The following is a 15413-nucleotide window of genomic DNA, read 5'->3' as shown; positions in this document are numbered from 1 at the left end:
ACCACAAAAAAAAAAAAAAAAAAAAAAAAAAAAAATCAAGGAACAACTGTAAGTTGACTTTCCCCAAACAATTTATGTTACTATCTCTAGCTGGAATATAGTGCTCCTCTGTGTGTAGATTTATTTCTTGAAGTAAAGTTGCACTGGAAGAGTAACACTAATATAAACACAGCTTGCGTGCTTGATAGAAGCCTTTTGAGAGTTTGCTTGAAAATGAGCTAGAGTCCCAGGTGAGCGGCTGATCCTAAGTATTGGTGCTGTGTATAAGTGTGTCTCTTTCCAAGAGAACCCTAAGATTTGGATTTTTATGAGAAATCACATACTCTTTAAGAAGTTGGCAACGAATTTCAACATAACTGAAAATACTGCACATCTAAGAAAGAAGTATGCGGCTCACATGTCCTGGATCCCTGTCCACGTGCTGTGAACCTCCTATTTCCAGCCTTGCCTGGGACAATTGGCCTTTGTGTCACGCCCTTTGATCTGGTGCCACCACACTAAGCTTCTCTGGTGTCCAGTGGGAAGGGTATTCCAAGTGAGTCATCCCTGGGAGGGCTAGAGGACTAGTGACCTGAGAGTCACCCAGTTGGGAAGGACTCTGAAATTTTCCACTCCTCACTCGTGGACTCTCTGACCTTGCTGAATCTGTGCCCCATCACTCCCTTCTCCCTCTCTTTCTTTCCCATTCTCTCACTTCCTTTTGCTGTCTTTTCCTTTAGTGGTTCTGTCTCTACCTGGACTTTACTTTCATGGAGAAAGTAAAGGATGCTTGTGAGGATGAAGCATGGAAGCCCACTGGGACCCCACTTCTGGGTGAGGTGGTTAAGAGCGTGGACTTTAGAATCAGAGCACCTGAGCTCACATCTCGCTTCTCTGTGTATGAATTGTGTAACTGGAGGAGTCCTTACCTGGGGAACAGCACCCATCGGCAGCTTTGTGTAGGCGCTCCAGGGCTAATGTATGGGAGCGAGGTTTTGAAGCTGTGTGAAATCACTTTTCTCTACAGGGATTAATAAACTTTAAGTGGTGACGTCTGCTGCTTGTGAGTTTGGTTAGTGTGAATCAGTCCTTCAGCATCAGGTCAGCTTTGTGAACTCTGAAAAGCAGGGATGCCACGTCCTGCCTGAGTCCCTGCCTGGTTCCCCTTTTAGTATTTCTCGTGGTCCTCTGTCTCGAGATGGAAACTACAGAAACTGACTGTTGAGCTTGATGACTTGCTGAGTAGCCGGGGCGGGGAGGGGCTGTATGTTTCCTTTTCTGGGAGGGACTGGTGAACAATCCTGTCACTTGGACACAAGGTGCCACACAACTTTAATAGAGGGGACTCAGGGGTTTTGGGGTTCTCTAGCCCCTCAGTAGACTCTTCCTCTCCTTCCCTCTGACCTCCCCCATGATGAGATGGACCCTGCAGGACTGCACTGCGGACTGTCCCACAGGGCCGGGCCCACGCTCGTCCAGCACATGTCCCCTTGGGGAATCCGATGGAGCAGTAGAAGGATCATCTCTGATCTCTGCTCTGCACTGCTGGAAAGGGAGAAGTCGTACCTCATGGAAGAGAGAAGTAATTCACACAAGAGATGTGAATTAAAAAAGAGACCTTTCTCCCTAGTATTTGAAGTGATATATTTCTGAACTTGAAGAGGGACCTTTGCATATTTCTCATTGTCAGAGAGAAAACCAATGTAAATGGTTTTGGTAGGGAAAGAGGACGCTGAGCAGATTTCTGTCACCCTACGCTGAAATTCAGCAGCAGCAGCAGCAGCAGCAGCAGCAGCAGCAGCAGCAGCAGCGGCGGTGGCGGCAGCGGCGCTCTGTTAGCATGAGCAGGCTGCACGCTGAGCCTTGCATCTGTTAGTCTTTGAGTGTTTAAACAGCTCTGTGATTCTCATTTTACAGATGAGGACTCCTCAGTTCACACAATTTGTGAGGAGGAGCTAGGGTGTTCAAGCAAGCGCTCTGATGCTAAAGCCCATGTTTTTAGCCACTATCCTGTGGATAACAATGCAGATTTGGCCCAAATACAAGGGTACTTGTCATAATTCGGTCTATGGGTCATGACAAGTACCAAAAACACCAAACAGTTTTTGCTGCAAAGGGTACCAGGGCAATCGACATTGATGAGTTCTGTCTTGCACATTGAGTATCAGTTGGACAGTGGGTACCGGGACAAACCTTTACTGTCAAAGTGGGTCAAGTGCCCAATCTGGTAAGTTTCAAAGCTGTGCCCCCCCCCCCCCCCCCCGTACCGGGGATCAAACTCAGGATCTTGCGCTTGTTAGGCAAGCGCTTATGGCACTGTGCCATATCCCCAGCCCCTCAAAGCCATTGAGTACCTGTACTGTTTTCTCCTGGGACAAACCATTAGCTATTAGGCTTCACGAGGTGGAGAACACCCCTCGCTGGCATTGTATTCCGCATTTGAAAACGGAGGCTGAAGGTGGAGACGACCAGACCTCAGCAGTAAAGTCCTCGGTCTTTGTGAGATGGTTTGAAAGGACCAGGCAATGTTTTTGGGAAATCAGGACAGTCAAGGAGAGTCTGAACTTTAAGATGAAATCCAACGAGAAATTTTTTTTTTTCCTAACGAGAAATGTTAAAACAACTTGTGCCTCACCGTTTGGAACTGCAGGTGACCAGTTGATTTCCTTTCTGATGCCACGGTGGCCCTGATCTTTTTCTCTCCCACCTCCTTTGCATACGCAGCCACAGCAGGCCACCCCCTTTTCTGTCGCTTGCTGCTGTCAAGGTTTCACATGTGCTCAGAAGTCTCGTCCTGTTAGGCTCCCCCGTTGACTGTCTCTATGTCGTAAGCATTCCATTCTTCCCTGGGCATCTCCGGGTGACTTCTCTCTTTTTATTTCTCCCATGCAGGGCTGGGGATCCAACCTGGGGCCTCCCACATGCTAGGCAAGTGCTGCATGCCTGAGCTGTAGCAACTGTTGCTACACTGTGCTCATCGGTGCCCACTTCCACTGAAATCATGCTCTCTGTCCCTGTCCGGCAATGCTGCTTTATACTGCAGCCAGGAGGGTCCCCATGCAGTGTGGAAGTGGGAGGGTGCTCAGCCTGCCCCTGGGCACCTTTTGTCATTGAGGATTTTAGCTGTGTTGTGTGCGCTCCTCCTGGAAGCCACTCTTGGACTCTTGTCCACGTTTCTTTCCTTAGGGGCTCGGCCTTGGCTTTTGGGGTTGGTCAGAGACAGGTGTCCTTCTGCCTTCTGCCCACCTGAGTGTTGCCATATGGTGGGTTGGTCTGTTTGTTAGAAATGTCAGCTAAAATAGGATCTCATAAAGAACGATACGTGTACCAGGGTGATCTAAAGAGATGTGAATGTTTAACTAAAAGAAACAACTAATTACAGTAAAAACACATTGCCAAGAATGATGGGATAAATTTGTCCAAAGTGAGTGAAGGTATTTTGTGGGGGGTTAAGGCAATGAATCTTCTCCTGTAATAAATTATTAAGTGTAAACATCATCATACTTTATGATCAACTATTTATGGCAATTTCTGTCAAATATAAACATCACTGTGTATCTTCATCCACTTTATTCATTGCACTTGTAGCATTTTGTGACTTCCGGCTCTTCCTTCAGAGTCGAAATGACGATGAAAGGAGATGTTTTGAATCCATTCAGGATATCAGGGCAGCCAAGATGGCGCCACTGAAGACGCTTACAAAAGAGGACTTCAGAACTGCTTCAGAAAGCAGTGAGAGGGATGGGCTGTGTGTTCACAGTAAGGGGGAGCATTTTGAGGAATTAATGGCAATATATCTTTTTGTGTAATAAATTAAAAAATCAACATTAATCCAATTTTTGATCATATTGTATGTGCACATATATAAATTTTTCATTATAATTTAAAATGTAAAATTGTGGTCTTTTATGTTCTTTTTTTATTTTAGAAATAAAAGGAGGAAAATACTAACAGATCGACAATGTTTTACAAAATAGCAAAGGATCAGTACAGACATTACAGAGTTACAAACAGAGTGGTAGGGAATTAACAATGCTTATTGTATTACATATTGATATCTTCAATGTAGTTTCTCATGAAAACACATATAGACATACAAAGCTAACCAACCAATGCCTCACTGGTCTTTTATGTTCTTGATGGGGAAGGCCTTTTCTTTGAATAGAAGTCACAAATTGGGGTTCTACGGAGTTTTTTTTATATGATCACATTAATGTGCATCTGTGAGCTCTATTTCTTAAAAAAAAACAAGCCAGGTACAGTATATGAAATGATAGATGTTTAAAAGTATTTTTTTCTCCAGTCTCCTAGAGTAATGTTGGCCACCACACCTACTATTATTATTATTATTATTTTATGCAGTTCACTTTTATGAAGGCATTCCCACACAGACGACCTAGTTTTGCTGGCAATAACTGCTCATTTTCTCCTCATTTCATCAGCTCTTGTACTTTCAGGTTCAATCACTTAGAGTGAAAGATATGATTGCCACAGAAAGGTTTGGGGATAAACATGATTTTTTGGGGACTCAGTTGCAGCTAGGCGTCCCCTGGGTGGAGTGCTCCAGCCCCGGGTGACTTACGTAGGGCAGGTGGTCACCTGCTTCCCAGGTGGGGAAGCCAGTGACTCAACCGCCTGCAGGCTGGGTGCTGGAGTCCGGAGTGAACCTCTGCCTTCTCCTGACTCAGCTCTGAGGCCTCCTGTGAATCCATCACTCAAGTGACTGGCTTAGGGTGTGACCCAGCAGGTCAGACATGCTTAGGGAGACCAGCAGGCCAGCACCTGAAAGTAGCCCAGACTGTTAACTTCAACATCTTCAAAACATTTCCCCAACACAAGACCTGTTTCCCCCCCTGCAGGTGAGCAGGAATACCTTGCCTGTTTTTATGTATAAACAGGTCAACTTCTGTACCCGAACCCTGGGGCAACCTGGCTTCTGTTTCCTTAGAGGTGAACACTGACTTTCTGGAGGTCAGTCCAAGCCAGGATTTAAAATTTAGCTTCTGCTTTGGTGCCACCAAGTGGTTAATTCGGAAATGCCACTTTCAAGAAGATAGCTCGCCCAATGCATAGGGATTAAGAAATCTGGGATGAGAGCTGAGAATGTAGCTCAGTGGTGAGCACTTACCTAGCATGTGTAAGAGGCCCTGTGTTCAATTCAATTCCAGGTTGAAAGATAGGCAGATGAGAGAGGATTTTAGGGTAGTGATCCTATTTAGCACAATCTTATTATGGTGGATACATGTTAGTGTGCATTTATCAAAACCTGTAAGCTGTGTGATTCCAAGAGTGAACCCCATTGTCAGTCATGGACGTTGGGCGGTGACCTGCCACTATAGGTCCATTAGTTGTGACAAAGGTCCTGTGTGGTGGGGACGTTGATAATGGGGTGGGCAGCTATCGATGGGTGAGGGAAGACGGTACGTGGGGAAGTTGTATACATTCTGCTCAGTTTTGCTGTGAGTTTAAAACTGTTTTAAGTTACTGATAATCAATCCTTTATTTTGCATGCATTTCCCCTTCTAGCAGCTGGTGCTGCAGGAAAAAGCAAGGTAAGACGGAGGCATCGTCTAGGGAGGCCAGCTCACTTCTCACGCAGGAATGACCATATCTTCATGAAGCCCCACAGTCCAGAATCTGGGTCCTTAGCTTTGTAAATATTAAAGATCTAATTTTCTAGGGATAGCTCATGCCCACAAACTTATAAGGGACACTTGATAAGACAAAATGCCAGTATATCACTTTCCAGTTAGAAATATCTATGTAGTTGTTAGTGGAGCAGTTTCTTTTCTACCCTGTAGGAAACATTTTGGGAAGACAAATTACACTGAGTAAAATGAAATGAAATCGCAGCGTGTGTGTTCTAGCGCATGCGCGCTGTTTAATAATTAGTACCAGTGAGCCGTCTTCGGCGCCTTGGGGAGTTAAGGACTGTGGCTGGGGGCATTCACATCAGCAGCAAAGAATCCCGGACCATACTGATAACAGAGTAACCTGGTCTTTGGCTTGGCACATTGTTTTAAAACTCTGTGCTGAGCCTCTGAGAGCCCTTTCTTCCCTCAGGGCGCAGAGTCACCGGCGAGGTCCATGCTGCAGACTTGTTGCTCCAGCTTTAATCTTCTGGGAGCCTGTTGGGTCACGATGACTAGCATTTGGGTGCTCCCCAGATTCCTGAGCCATCATGTATAAGTTTTTGCTCAGGGGAAGCTGTGTACACATTGCATAATAATTGCTTAGAATTTCGTTTTCAGGGGGAAACATGTTTTATGTTTTGGTCTTTCCCTAATTGCAGGTTAAAATTGAATATGCAAAATCCTTAGTGACTCTGGCATAGATTCCCAATAGAAAACTACGTGGCCGAAGGTGAGGGTTATTGTAAGTCAGTAAGAACGCGCATGTGCAGCTGTGCCTGGAGAGCTCCGTGCAGACCTTACCACGCAGCTGCTTTACCCTCTTGTGTGAGTCGTCTTGGGAGCTCTGTCGTTTCCGGTTCTGTGCTGCAGCTTCCTGCCGACTTGGGCCACACTTAAGGCTGCCGCAGAGCCCTCAGCCAAGGGGGCACGGCTGGGGGATGTTTACAGAGGTTGTAAACTGGTGACTTGTGTTTAGAATTGCACGTTTGTGTGGCTTAATTGCTTGGACTGAAAACTCAGGAAATTCATAGAAACTCCGAGTATCTAGTGTCTTCAGGGAACAGTAGAGCTGGCTAAGCGGGGCTGCATCCCCACAGGGTGCTCAGTTATTGGAGTGGTCTGAGGAGAGCACACTCCTCAGACTGTCCTGAGTCCAGCTTCTCTTTCACTCATTTATGTTATAGCTTGGCAAGGGGATTTGCGCGGGTGAGTTTTGAGGCCCTGCAAAAAAACAAACCACAAGGGAAAGAGCGGTGTATTAGGAGTGTTGGGCCTTGGACTCTCTTCTTTATCAAGACATAATTCTCTCCCTCCTCTGAGAGCTGGGTGAAGTCCTGCTGAACTGTCATTGGTGCATTCTGGCTACTTATATCTCTTGACTCTTATAATAAAGCCAACTGTTTTATGTTTTTTTTCCCCTCTCTTGTAACACCTGGCCTTTCTTCCAGCCTATCCATAGGATAGAATGTTATCCAAATATCACTGAAATAATTTTTTTTTTTGATACCAGGAATCGAACCCATGACCTCAGGCTTGCCAGGCAAGCACTTAAGCCTCTGAACTACATCCCTGGCCCCACCCGGCCTTTCTTATTATTTACTTCCCTCTTCTTTTTGTAGATGCAGCTCTATCACAGAGATTCCCATATGAGGATAAAGGATGACAGGTGAACTTATTTTGCTTTAGGCAATTCTTTAAGGACATGTCTATACAATACTTTTGTATAGTTTTTGAAAGAAACCACGTTAGCTTTCACAATAATCTGTTGGAATTCCTCCAGAATAAATATCTACCTTTTCCCATTCATTGTGTGTTTGCAGATATAGGACCAAGGTCAAAATCTGGAAAGACATCGGCAGAAAATATTGGCACTGCCAGAGGGACACTGCGTCTGAGATCAAAAGGTCCTGCCACTGTGGAAGAAATGGTACGTTACATTCATTTGGTTCTCGCTCTGCTTGGAAACCTATAGTTATTCATATTTATTAAAGCTGGGAAAGCAAAATCATAAAGTTAAATAAAATGCTACTTGTTCAAAGCATGGACTATGTAAAAAAACTAAAATAAAGTAGGCGAAGCTGAGAGTCAGTAAAAATTTTGGAGACTGGAGCAGGGATATTTAGGGAGCTTTGGATAATGGAAGATTGTGTTGATGAAGTCTGGCCTCCTCAGGTGAAATTTTCGTAGTCAGCCTTGAGCCTTCTTCATACCCACATCCCTTCCATCACCGGCCCTGGAGGATTGGCATCTGTAATGTACCAGGGTCTGACAGCTCTGGCCACCACGCCCCTGTGCTGGCCCCAGGCCCGTGGTGCTGTCTCGGATCTCACAGTTGCCTGCTCGGCCTTTCCCCTTTGCGTCTGTGCTCGGCCCTGCGGCCAGCATCATCCTCTGGAAACAAGTGAAGTGATGTCACTTTCCTGTTCCCAGCCCCGCCCCCTACCATGTGTCACTCAAAATAAAGCTGGCGTCCTGCAGTGTCCCTTTCCATCACATCTCCCCTGCTCTTCCCTGGCTCCTTCTGCTTCCGCCACATGGGCCTCTTCACCGTCCCCAGCCACTCTGGAAGCTTCCCCATCGTTCTAGTGTCTTCACCACTCACGTACCCGTGGCTTGCTCTGAGCCTTTGGCTTCCTGCCCACACACAAGCTTCTCTATGAGACCTTTCCTGGGTGCCCCGTATGCACTGTAGTTCTCTTTACCCCTCTTCCCACCCAGTCTTAATTATCTTCAAAGTACTAAACGCCGTAGGACTCATATCTTCGTTTAATTTCATCTGTCGTGCTCCTCCTTTGCTCCGTGCCTCGCTCACTGCACTTAGATACTGCACGATGAGTCAGAGGAACTCTAATCTTTGCTGAATTAATGAGTGAATAATGGATTTGACTGAGCTTGAGAAACGCAAGGGCTTCTAATTTGCGTCTACGGAAAGGTCAGCATCTGAGTGCAGAATACCAGGAGGAGGGCTGAGTGGGAGCAGGGAGGGGGGAAGAGCGCGGCAGGGCTTGGGTGGCAGCTGCAGGTCCTTCACAGCATGGAGACAGCGGTGCTGACTAGGTCCTGCGGCCTCCTGATGCTGGGCTCCTGCGGGCCACACACGGTGCGTCTGGAGGACCGTTAGGGGCTCTTTCGGGGCAGGATCCCAGGCCTTGTTGGGTGACAGCGTCCAGTATCAGGCTGGGGCCATTGGACAACCCCGGGGCCACAGTGCCCAGGGTGTTCTTCGGAATGTCTGAGTCACTCAGGATGGTGACCATTTCGGAGAATCCAGAGGAAGAACCCGAGGCGGGTGTCTTGGTCCTGAGAGGAATGAGAGGATCGATCTGAAGGCAAATGGCAGCCAGGAGACCTGGTTGAGCCAGGAGCATCTTGCAGATGAGATCTCATGAGGTCTGTGGAGTAAGCCAGGGCGGTAATGTCTGCTCATTCGAAAGCTTTCCTTTTCCCATTGCCCATGGCGCTGCTTGGTATGTTGCCGGGGCCTCATGCTGCTCCTTGAGGGAATGATCAAGCTGAAGTAGAAGGAGGAATGGATGAGAGAACGGGAGCAAACTGGGAAAGAGCTGGTCATGGGGAGCTGTGTTAGTCCTGCTGGAGATTCAGGGAAGAGGAGCAGACTTAAGGCGGTTTGAGGAGGGTGCCTTGCAGGAGGGCCAAGTAGCTGACATAGAAAGTCTTTGCCAGGCACCTGCTGTATGTAAGGCCCTGGGGTGGACAAGAGCAGCTTAAGATCTATCCTGGGAGGTAGGAAAGATTCAAAAATAAACATCCCCAAATCCATCCTTATTTGCACAGCCTGTTTAATTAAACAGGTCAATTAAAAATAGCTCATCATTGAAGGAAAAAGCTGGTTTGGCGTCATACTAAAAATGATACAAGTGATTTGCAGTCTCAAACACTGATGGATTTGAAGGACTTACCGGATGACTGAAACAAATCATCTTCTTATAACTTGGCACAAATTCTGAAAACTGAACGCTACTCCACTTGCATACCCTGAACTTGATTCGTTGTTTTTGCTGTGCTGGGCGCAGTCCAGGTGCTGATGACACAAAAACAAGTAAAGACCTTGTTCCTCCTCTATAGGGAGAGAGGCACAAAGAGAAGCTTAATAGAGATAGGTTTCTGGGTGTGCAGTGTCATAGGGGAGGGTCTGCGAACTGGTGGTTAGAGAACACAGGTCGTGAGAGGTTCCCGCCAGAAGAAACGATGGAGCTGGTTGCAGGTGGGAAGAGAAGTGTCTGAGACACAGCTGCCCTGGGCTTGGGGAGCTGGTGAGGTATCCACGGGACCGGAGTGTGGGGTGGCAGGGGGACCCGGTGGGGTGGGGAGGTGATGAGGCTGTCGGAAGAGGGTGGTCAGGGTGCGAAAGGCCTTGTGGGTAACCAGGAGTCATGCAGGGATACCGAGGGGAGCAACACCATCAGTTCTGTGTTTTGGGAAAGTTCCTTGGTCTGAGGGATGGGTTGTCGGGCAGGAGAGATTTGGGGAGTGGGTAGGAGGGAAACTCCACCCTTAAAAACAAGGACTAGACCCAAGCAAGCGATGTGCAAGGAGAAGAGGTGATGGATAGGTTATGGGCTGTGCAGGGGTGGAAAGGTAAAAGGCGGTGGATGTTTGTGCAGGAGGAGTGCTGATGCTCGGTAGCGCTACTTACAACATGGCTGGGTTAACACCTCAGGGACTTTGGGTGGCCTGTGGCCGTACATAGACTATTCAAGGTGTGTGGACTGTGATGAAGTCAAGCACGACACATGTGTCTGTTACAGTGATTGTTCCGCTTGTGTACATAAAAATGTGAAAGGGCTGGGCGTATAGCTCAGTGGTGAGTGGTTGCCTAGCATTGCACAGCCCTGGATTCAAGTATTAAAAAAGACACAAAAAAAAGAAAAGTGAGAAGGTTGTACTGATACCCTCAAGAATAAAAAAATAAATTTTTATTTGTTGGTAAAATATATATGATTAAAATAGATAATTTTGATAAATTTTGAGGATACAAGGGAACATATGATAATACTAAAAGTAGTGTGGAATTCTTACAACCTAATCGTTCAATTCTGCATTCAGACCTATAACGCATCACTGTCCAGGCAATTCCTTGTTAGCTGTGAAGTCATATAAAACCAAGCAAGAATTGAAATAATGAAGACAGGGCCGGGGATATAGCTCAGTGGCACAGCACCTGCCTGGTAAGCATGAGTTTGTGAGTTCGAGTCCCCATACCAAAAAAAAAAAAAAAAAAAAGAAGATGTAGAACAAGACTAACTAAATACAAAACCAAGATTTTTAAAGAATATCAAAACATACCCAATCTTTTTATTACTGACATTTGTTAATAATAGTTTTAGGAAGAGTGAAAGTTTTAGTGTCATTACTATATGAAACAAAAACTGAAAGTATTTCATTGTTAACATCTTCCTTATGAAATTGCTCTTTTTGGAGGTGTTTTCATAATAAACTTGATATATTCATTTGGTAATACATGTAATTTATGAAAAATACATATAGTGAAGTTAAATAAAAATAAATAATGAGTGTGGATATTGGGATGAGCCATCAGGAATTTGGAGCCCTTGGCCTATGCGATAAAGACCAAAATCCTTTTGGTGGCATGTGGGACGTCTTCGGTTTGTCATGCTTGTCACTGCATTCTCTAGTCACATGGCCTTCTTGTCACCTGTGGCAGCCTTGTGTAGACTCGTCTGTCTCGGAGTATCTGTTGCCCTCTATGTAAAGCTTGTCTGACACCCGCTCATTTCTGAAAACCCAGTTCTTAAGCCACCTTCTTTCCAAACCCTTCCCTGACTCTTAGACATACAAATTTGCCTCCTCCCCCACGGTGGCTCTGTACCTTTTATGTCCTTTAAAATTGTCACACAGTCATTTACTTTTACATCTGTCTGCCCATGTAGGTACTTTGTTACTTGGGAACTGAGTTCCTGGCCCTGCCCCCCTTTTAAAATCCATATTGTTTGCTGCTGACATTGAAAGTAAGATTGATTTATATTTAGTTAGAGAGCACATTCTACATATGTTTATGAGCTGAAGTCTGTCACCACGAACTGGCTCTTACACAATTTCCCCTTGGTGTGCCCTGATGACCAAGAGGTTTCACTGTAAAAATGTAATATCTCATTTCTCTTTTCTTTGATAAAGCCTTCTGAAGCCAAAGCAAAGGCGATTGAAAAGATTGACAGTCTTCTTGAATTGTACATGGGAATTCGAGATATTGATTTAGGTAAGACTATACTATTTTATTTTTAAAAAAATTTATATTTCTTTTTAAATATTTAATGAGTGCGTGTTCGCAGTACATAATGGTTATGTTCACTGTGGGATGTTCGCGCGTGTGCACTGCACATTCCTCCCCCCGCATCTCTTGGTCCCTTTCCCTTTGGCAAAAATTTACTATTTTAAGAAGTCTCACAAGGGTCGGGGAGATAGCTCAGTGGCACAGTATCTGCCTCGCAAGTGCAAAGTCTTGAGTTCGATTTCTGGTACAAAAAAAAAGTCTCACACTCTTAATTGGATGGAACTAATGCTTCTTTAGCCTTATTCACAGTTGGAGCCAATATACTTTTCAACATAAAACATTTGTGTAGTGCTGAAGAAAAAGAGCAAACATAAAGATAATAAACACTAACAAAGACTAAACATAAAGACTTAATAAAGACTAAATGTAAAGATAATAAAGACTAACAAAGACAGGTCTTTTCCACTGATCAGTGGTGAGGTGTTAATGCCATATCCACTCTTAAAAATCTTAGTTCTTAACCTGTACATTGTGAGTAATAATGTCTCCTTCAGTTTTGTTTCGTAGGTTTAAAAATACCTGAGAATAATTTCATAAATGGTGCACATGAACGTTTTCACTATCTGATATGCTGTATTTGCACTGATTACACTGTGCACTTCTATGCTATGAAAGCTGGGCACCATTTACCGGGTTGATGGAAACCTGCTGCACAGTGAATCAGAAATAGGGAGAAAAAGGATGCAGAGGACCTGTGGCTGAGCAGGGTGCCGAGCAGCTGAATTTCTGTGCACGTCTTAGGTTACCAAGGATGTCAAGGTCTTGATTACCCATCAAGACTCTGCCAGTTGCAAATGACTGAAAGCAAAACCAGAACAGAAAACCTAACCCTACCTGGCTTAAGGAAAAAAGGGAGACGTTTTAGTTCTTAGAACTGAGAAGTCCAGAGATCCTGAAGAACAGCTTGTTCAGAGCTAGGCTGGCTTGGAAGGGGCTTCCTCTTGGCTCAGGCCGCTGTGGGGTCCCTGGCTATGTAGACTCCCCTCAACGAAGCCAAGACGACCACCACGGCGTCATCTCGATGTCCGCTTGGCAGCAAGCATGGTGGGAGAGGCCCTTTCCAGTTCTTTCAGACAGGACGCCCAAGACTGCCGCTGACCGCCACTCTCTGGGACAGGAGCCAGGGCTGTGGTGGGCCTGGGCCACCTGCTCCACCTCTGGAGCTGAGTGGTCTGAGACGCAGCGCTCAGGGGTGCGCAAAGGCTGGGCTCGGCTGCTCCCTGAAAGAGGGCAGGTGGATGATGTGTGCATGGGCCTGCATGGACGATGATGATGATGATGGTGTGTGTGCATGTGTGTGTGTGTGTGTGTGTGTGCATTGAATCAGGTACTTTAAACATTTTTTAAAGTCAGTGACTTGCCTTTTTACCTGCTGTGTCTACCCGCTATCAGGTAGAAGCTTTTTTTAGGGGATCAGCTGTATGCTGGACAAGCGCCCTACTACTGAGCTACACCGGAGACACCAGTCTAGTCGTCCTGACAGCCCATCCTTCCCTTTTGTATTTCCACTCATCTCCCATTGTCCCTATGGAATCGTCAGAAGGCAACATAAAAACAGATTTAGCTTGCAGTTCACGGTTGGCCTGTACTTGCTGTTCTGGAACTGGGTAACGTGTCGTTTCATAAAACAGAGCGAAGTTCTGAGCAGCCCGACAGAAGTGCTGGGTTCTGTGGGCAGGAAAGGGCTGAAGAAAGCCACACACTAGGTATTGTCGGGTTCCTTACTTTGTAAAGGCGACTCCAGCGGGCATTCCCTTATGATGCCAGCTACACCCGGGTGGTTTGGGGCTCTTGGTTTCCTGGAAGGTCGGATAACGGCTCAGCTTTGGCGAGGGGGAACTTCAGCTAGAGCGGCACCGTTTTGGTTTGGCCTCTTGGGTCTCGTGCAGAGCTCAGTCCAAACCAGCCCTCCAGGTGACGCGAAGTTCTTAGGGAAGTGGGGTGTAAGGGATTAGTTGAAGAGTGTCAACTGTTATTAAATTAGGTATTTGTACTATTTGGACAGGATCAGCAAGACACAGAATTCAAAGTGTAAGACTAATTTAACAGAAAAATGAATAATTTACCTATATGCCTAGTTTCCTTGGCTTTCTGAAATGTTATTTTTTAATGCAAATTACATTGACATAGTACTCTGAAACTTTTAATGTAAATTTCTATTAAAACATTAAAAATGACATAGACATGAAGTTACTTCAAATGGATTGGGAGATATTTATTATTCATCAGTGGAACATAATTCAAATGAAATTTTTTGTAGGAAGTAGCTGTGTGGGAAGTGCTTCATTTGGTTGTGAAGTTGTGCTTTGTGATTTTTCAATCAACCAGCGTTGGCATAAATTACCTTAGGATGTTGTCCATGGGGGAAAAGTAGGTTCTGGAAGATGTTGAATCTATAAGGCCTTGTATGGCTTGGTCCAATTTACTAAGAAGGTGATCTGTAGTTTTCTTTGGGAATATTTCAGGCAACTGTGAAGTTTCATCTGGAACCATAGTGTTTCTGATGATATTAATTTAGGAGTTTGGCGATTATATTAGTAGCAGTTTCAGAATTTCAGAAGTGGTAATTAATTAAGAGATCCGGAAATGTGTGGAAAAGAAATTTGGATGGTAGCTTTTCAGTCTTTTTCTTATAAAACCAAGTAATTTCTTTTAAAGAGAAAAAAAGATAACACTAACAAAGAAAAACAAAACAACACCAAAACAATACAAATGATACAGAATTTGAAAACAAGATGATAGGAAATTAACAATGGTTATTGTAGTACATAATGTTATCTTCAGCGAAGTTGCTCACATTATCAGATGTAAGAATGCAAGGTTGATCAAACAGTTGAAGAGAATAAAAAATAAAAAAAATTAGAAACGATACAGAGCTTCATTAAACAAGATGGTAGGAATTCATTTGTAGGAAACATCGTTGGTCTCTCGTTGTACCCCAGAGAGAAACAGCGGTGGGTATGAGAAAAATAAAGACAAGAGACAAGAGCTGGGGTCAGGTGGAGTTATCTCTTGCCTGATGAGCAGGAGGACTGACTTCAACAGTAGAGGCTTTTATTTTATACACTTGCAAAGTTAGTATCATGGGGGGTAATGTTACCTAGCGACTAACGACTGTAATTGTCTGGCAGGATGCCTTTTTCTTTCTTTTTTTTTTTGGGGGGGGGTTTTTCTCTGGTACTGGGAACCGAACTCACGACCTTGCGCTTGCCAGGCAAGCGCTTTTGCCGCTGAGCTAAATCCCCAGCCCCAGGATGCCTTTTTCAATACTGAGGTAGCTTGACTGCTTGACCAATAACCAGCACCAGTGGCTCCCAACATTCATTAACGGTTGTTATATTGCATATTGTTGTGTTCAAATTAGTTGTTCAGATTATCAGATGTAAGCATGCAAAATTGATCAAAAAATTTAAGCCTTAACTTTTCCTTTCAATAAACCTATAGACATCAGCAGTACAGTTATCCCAGCTATCCTTGTATATATATAT

The 15413-nt window shown here is 44.9% G+C and overlaps 1 protein-coding gene across 5 annotated transcripts in view; it reads left to right on the top strand.

Moving 5' to 3' along the window:
• Positions 1–15413, top strand: part of Gipc2 (GIPC PDZ domain containing family, member 2) — a 70163-nt gene that overhangs the window by 40795 nt on the left and 13955 nt on the right. For all 5 annotated transcript variants that reach the window (XR_001234123.1, XM_013514546.1, XM_013514545.1 and 2 more), the window contains exons 4-5: positions 7433–7539; positions 11769–11850. Coding sequence is in view for 4 of the 5 variants with exons in the window: in XM_013514546.1 (XP_013370000.1) it covers positions 7433–7539; positions 11769–11850 (189 nt within the window). In the remaining variant the exon portion in view is untranslated. The remainder of the gene's footprint in view (positions 1–7432; positions 7540–11768; positions 11851–15413) is intronic.

This window comes from Chinchilla lanigera, unplaced genomic scaffold (genome assembly GCF_000276665.1).
Source record: "Chinchilla lanigera isolate Chin_1 unplaced genomic scaffold, ChiLan1.0 scaffold00022, whole genome shotgun sequence".
In the NCBI taxonomy this organism is placed as follows: Eukaryota; Metazoa; Chordata; class Mammalia; order Rodentia; family Chinchillidae; genus Chinchilla; species Chinchilla lanigera.
The sequence above is the reverse complement of the archived record's forward strand: the minus strand, read 5'-3'. Positions and strand labels throughout refer to the sequence as shown.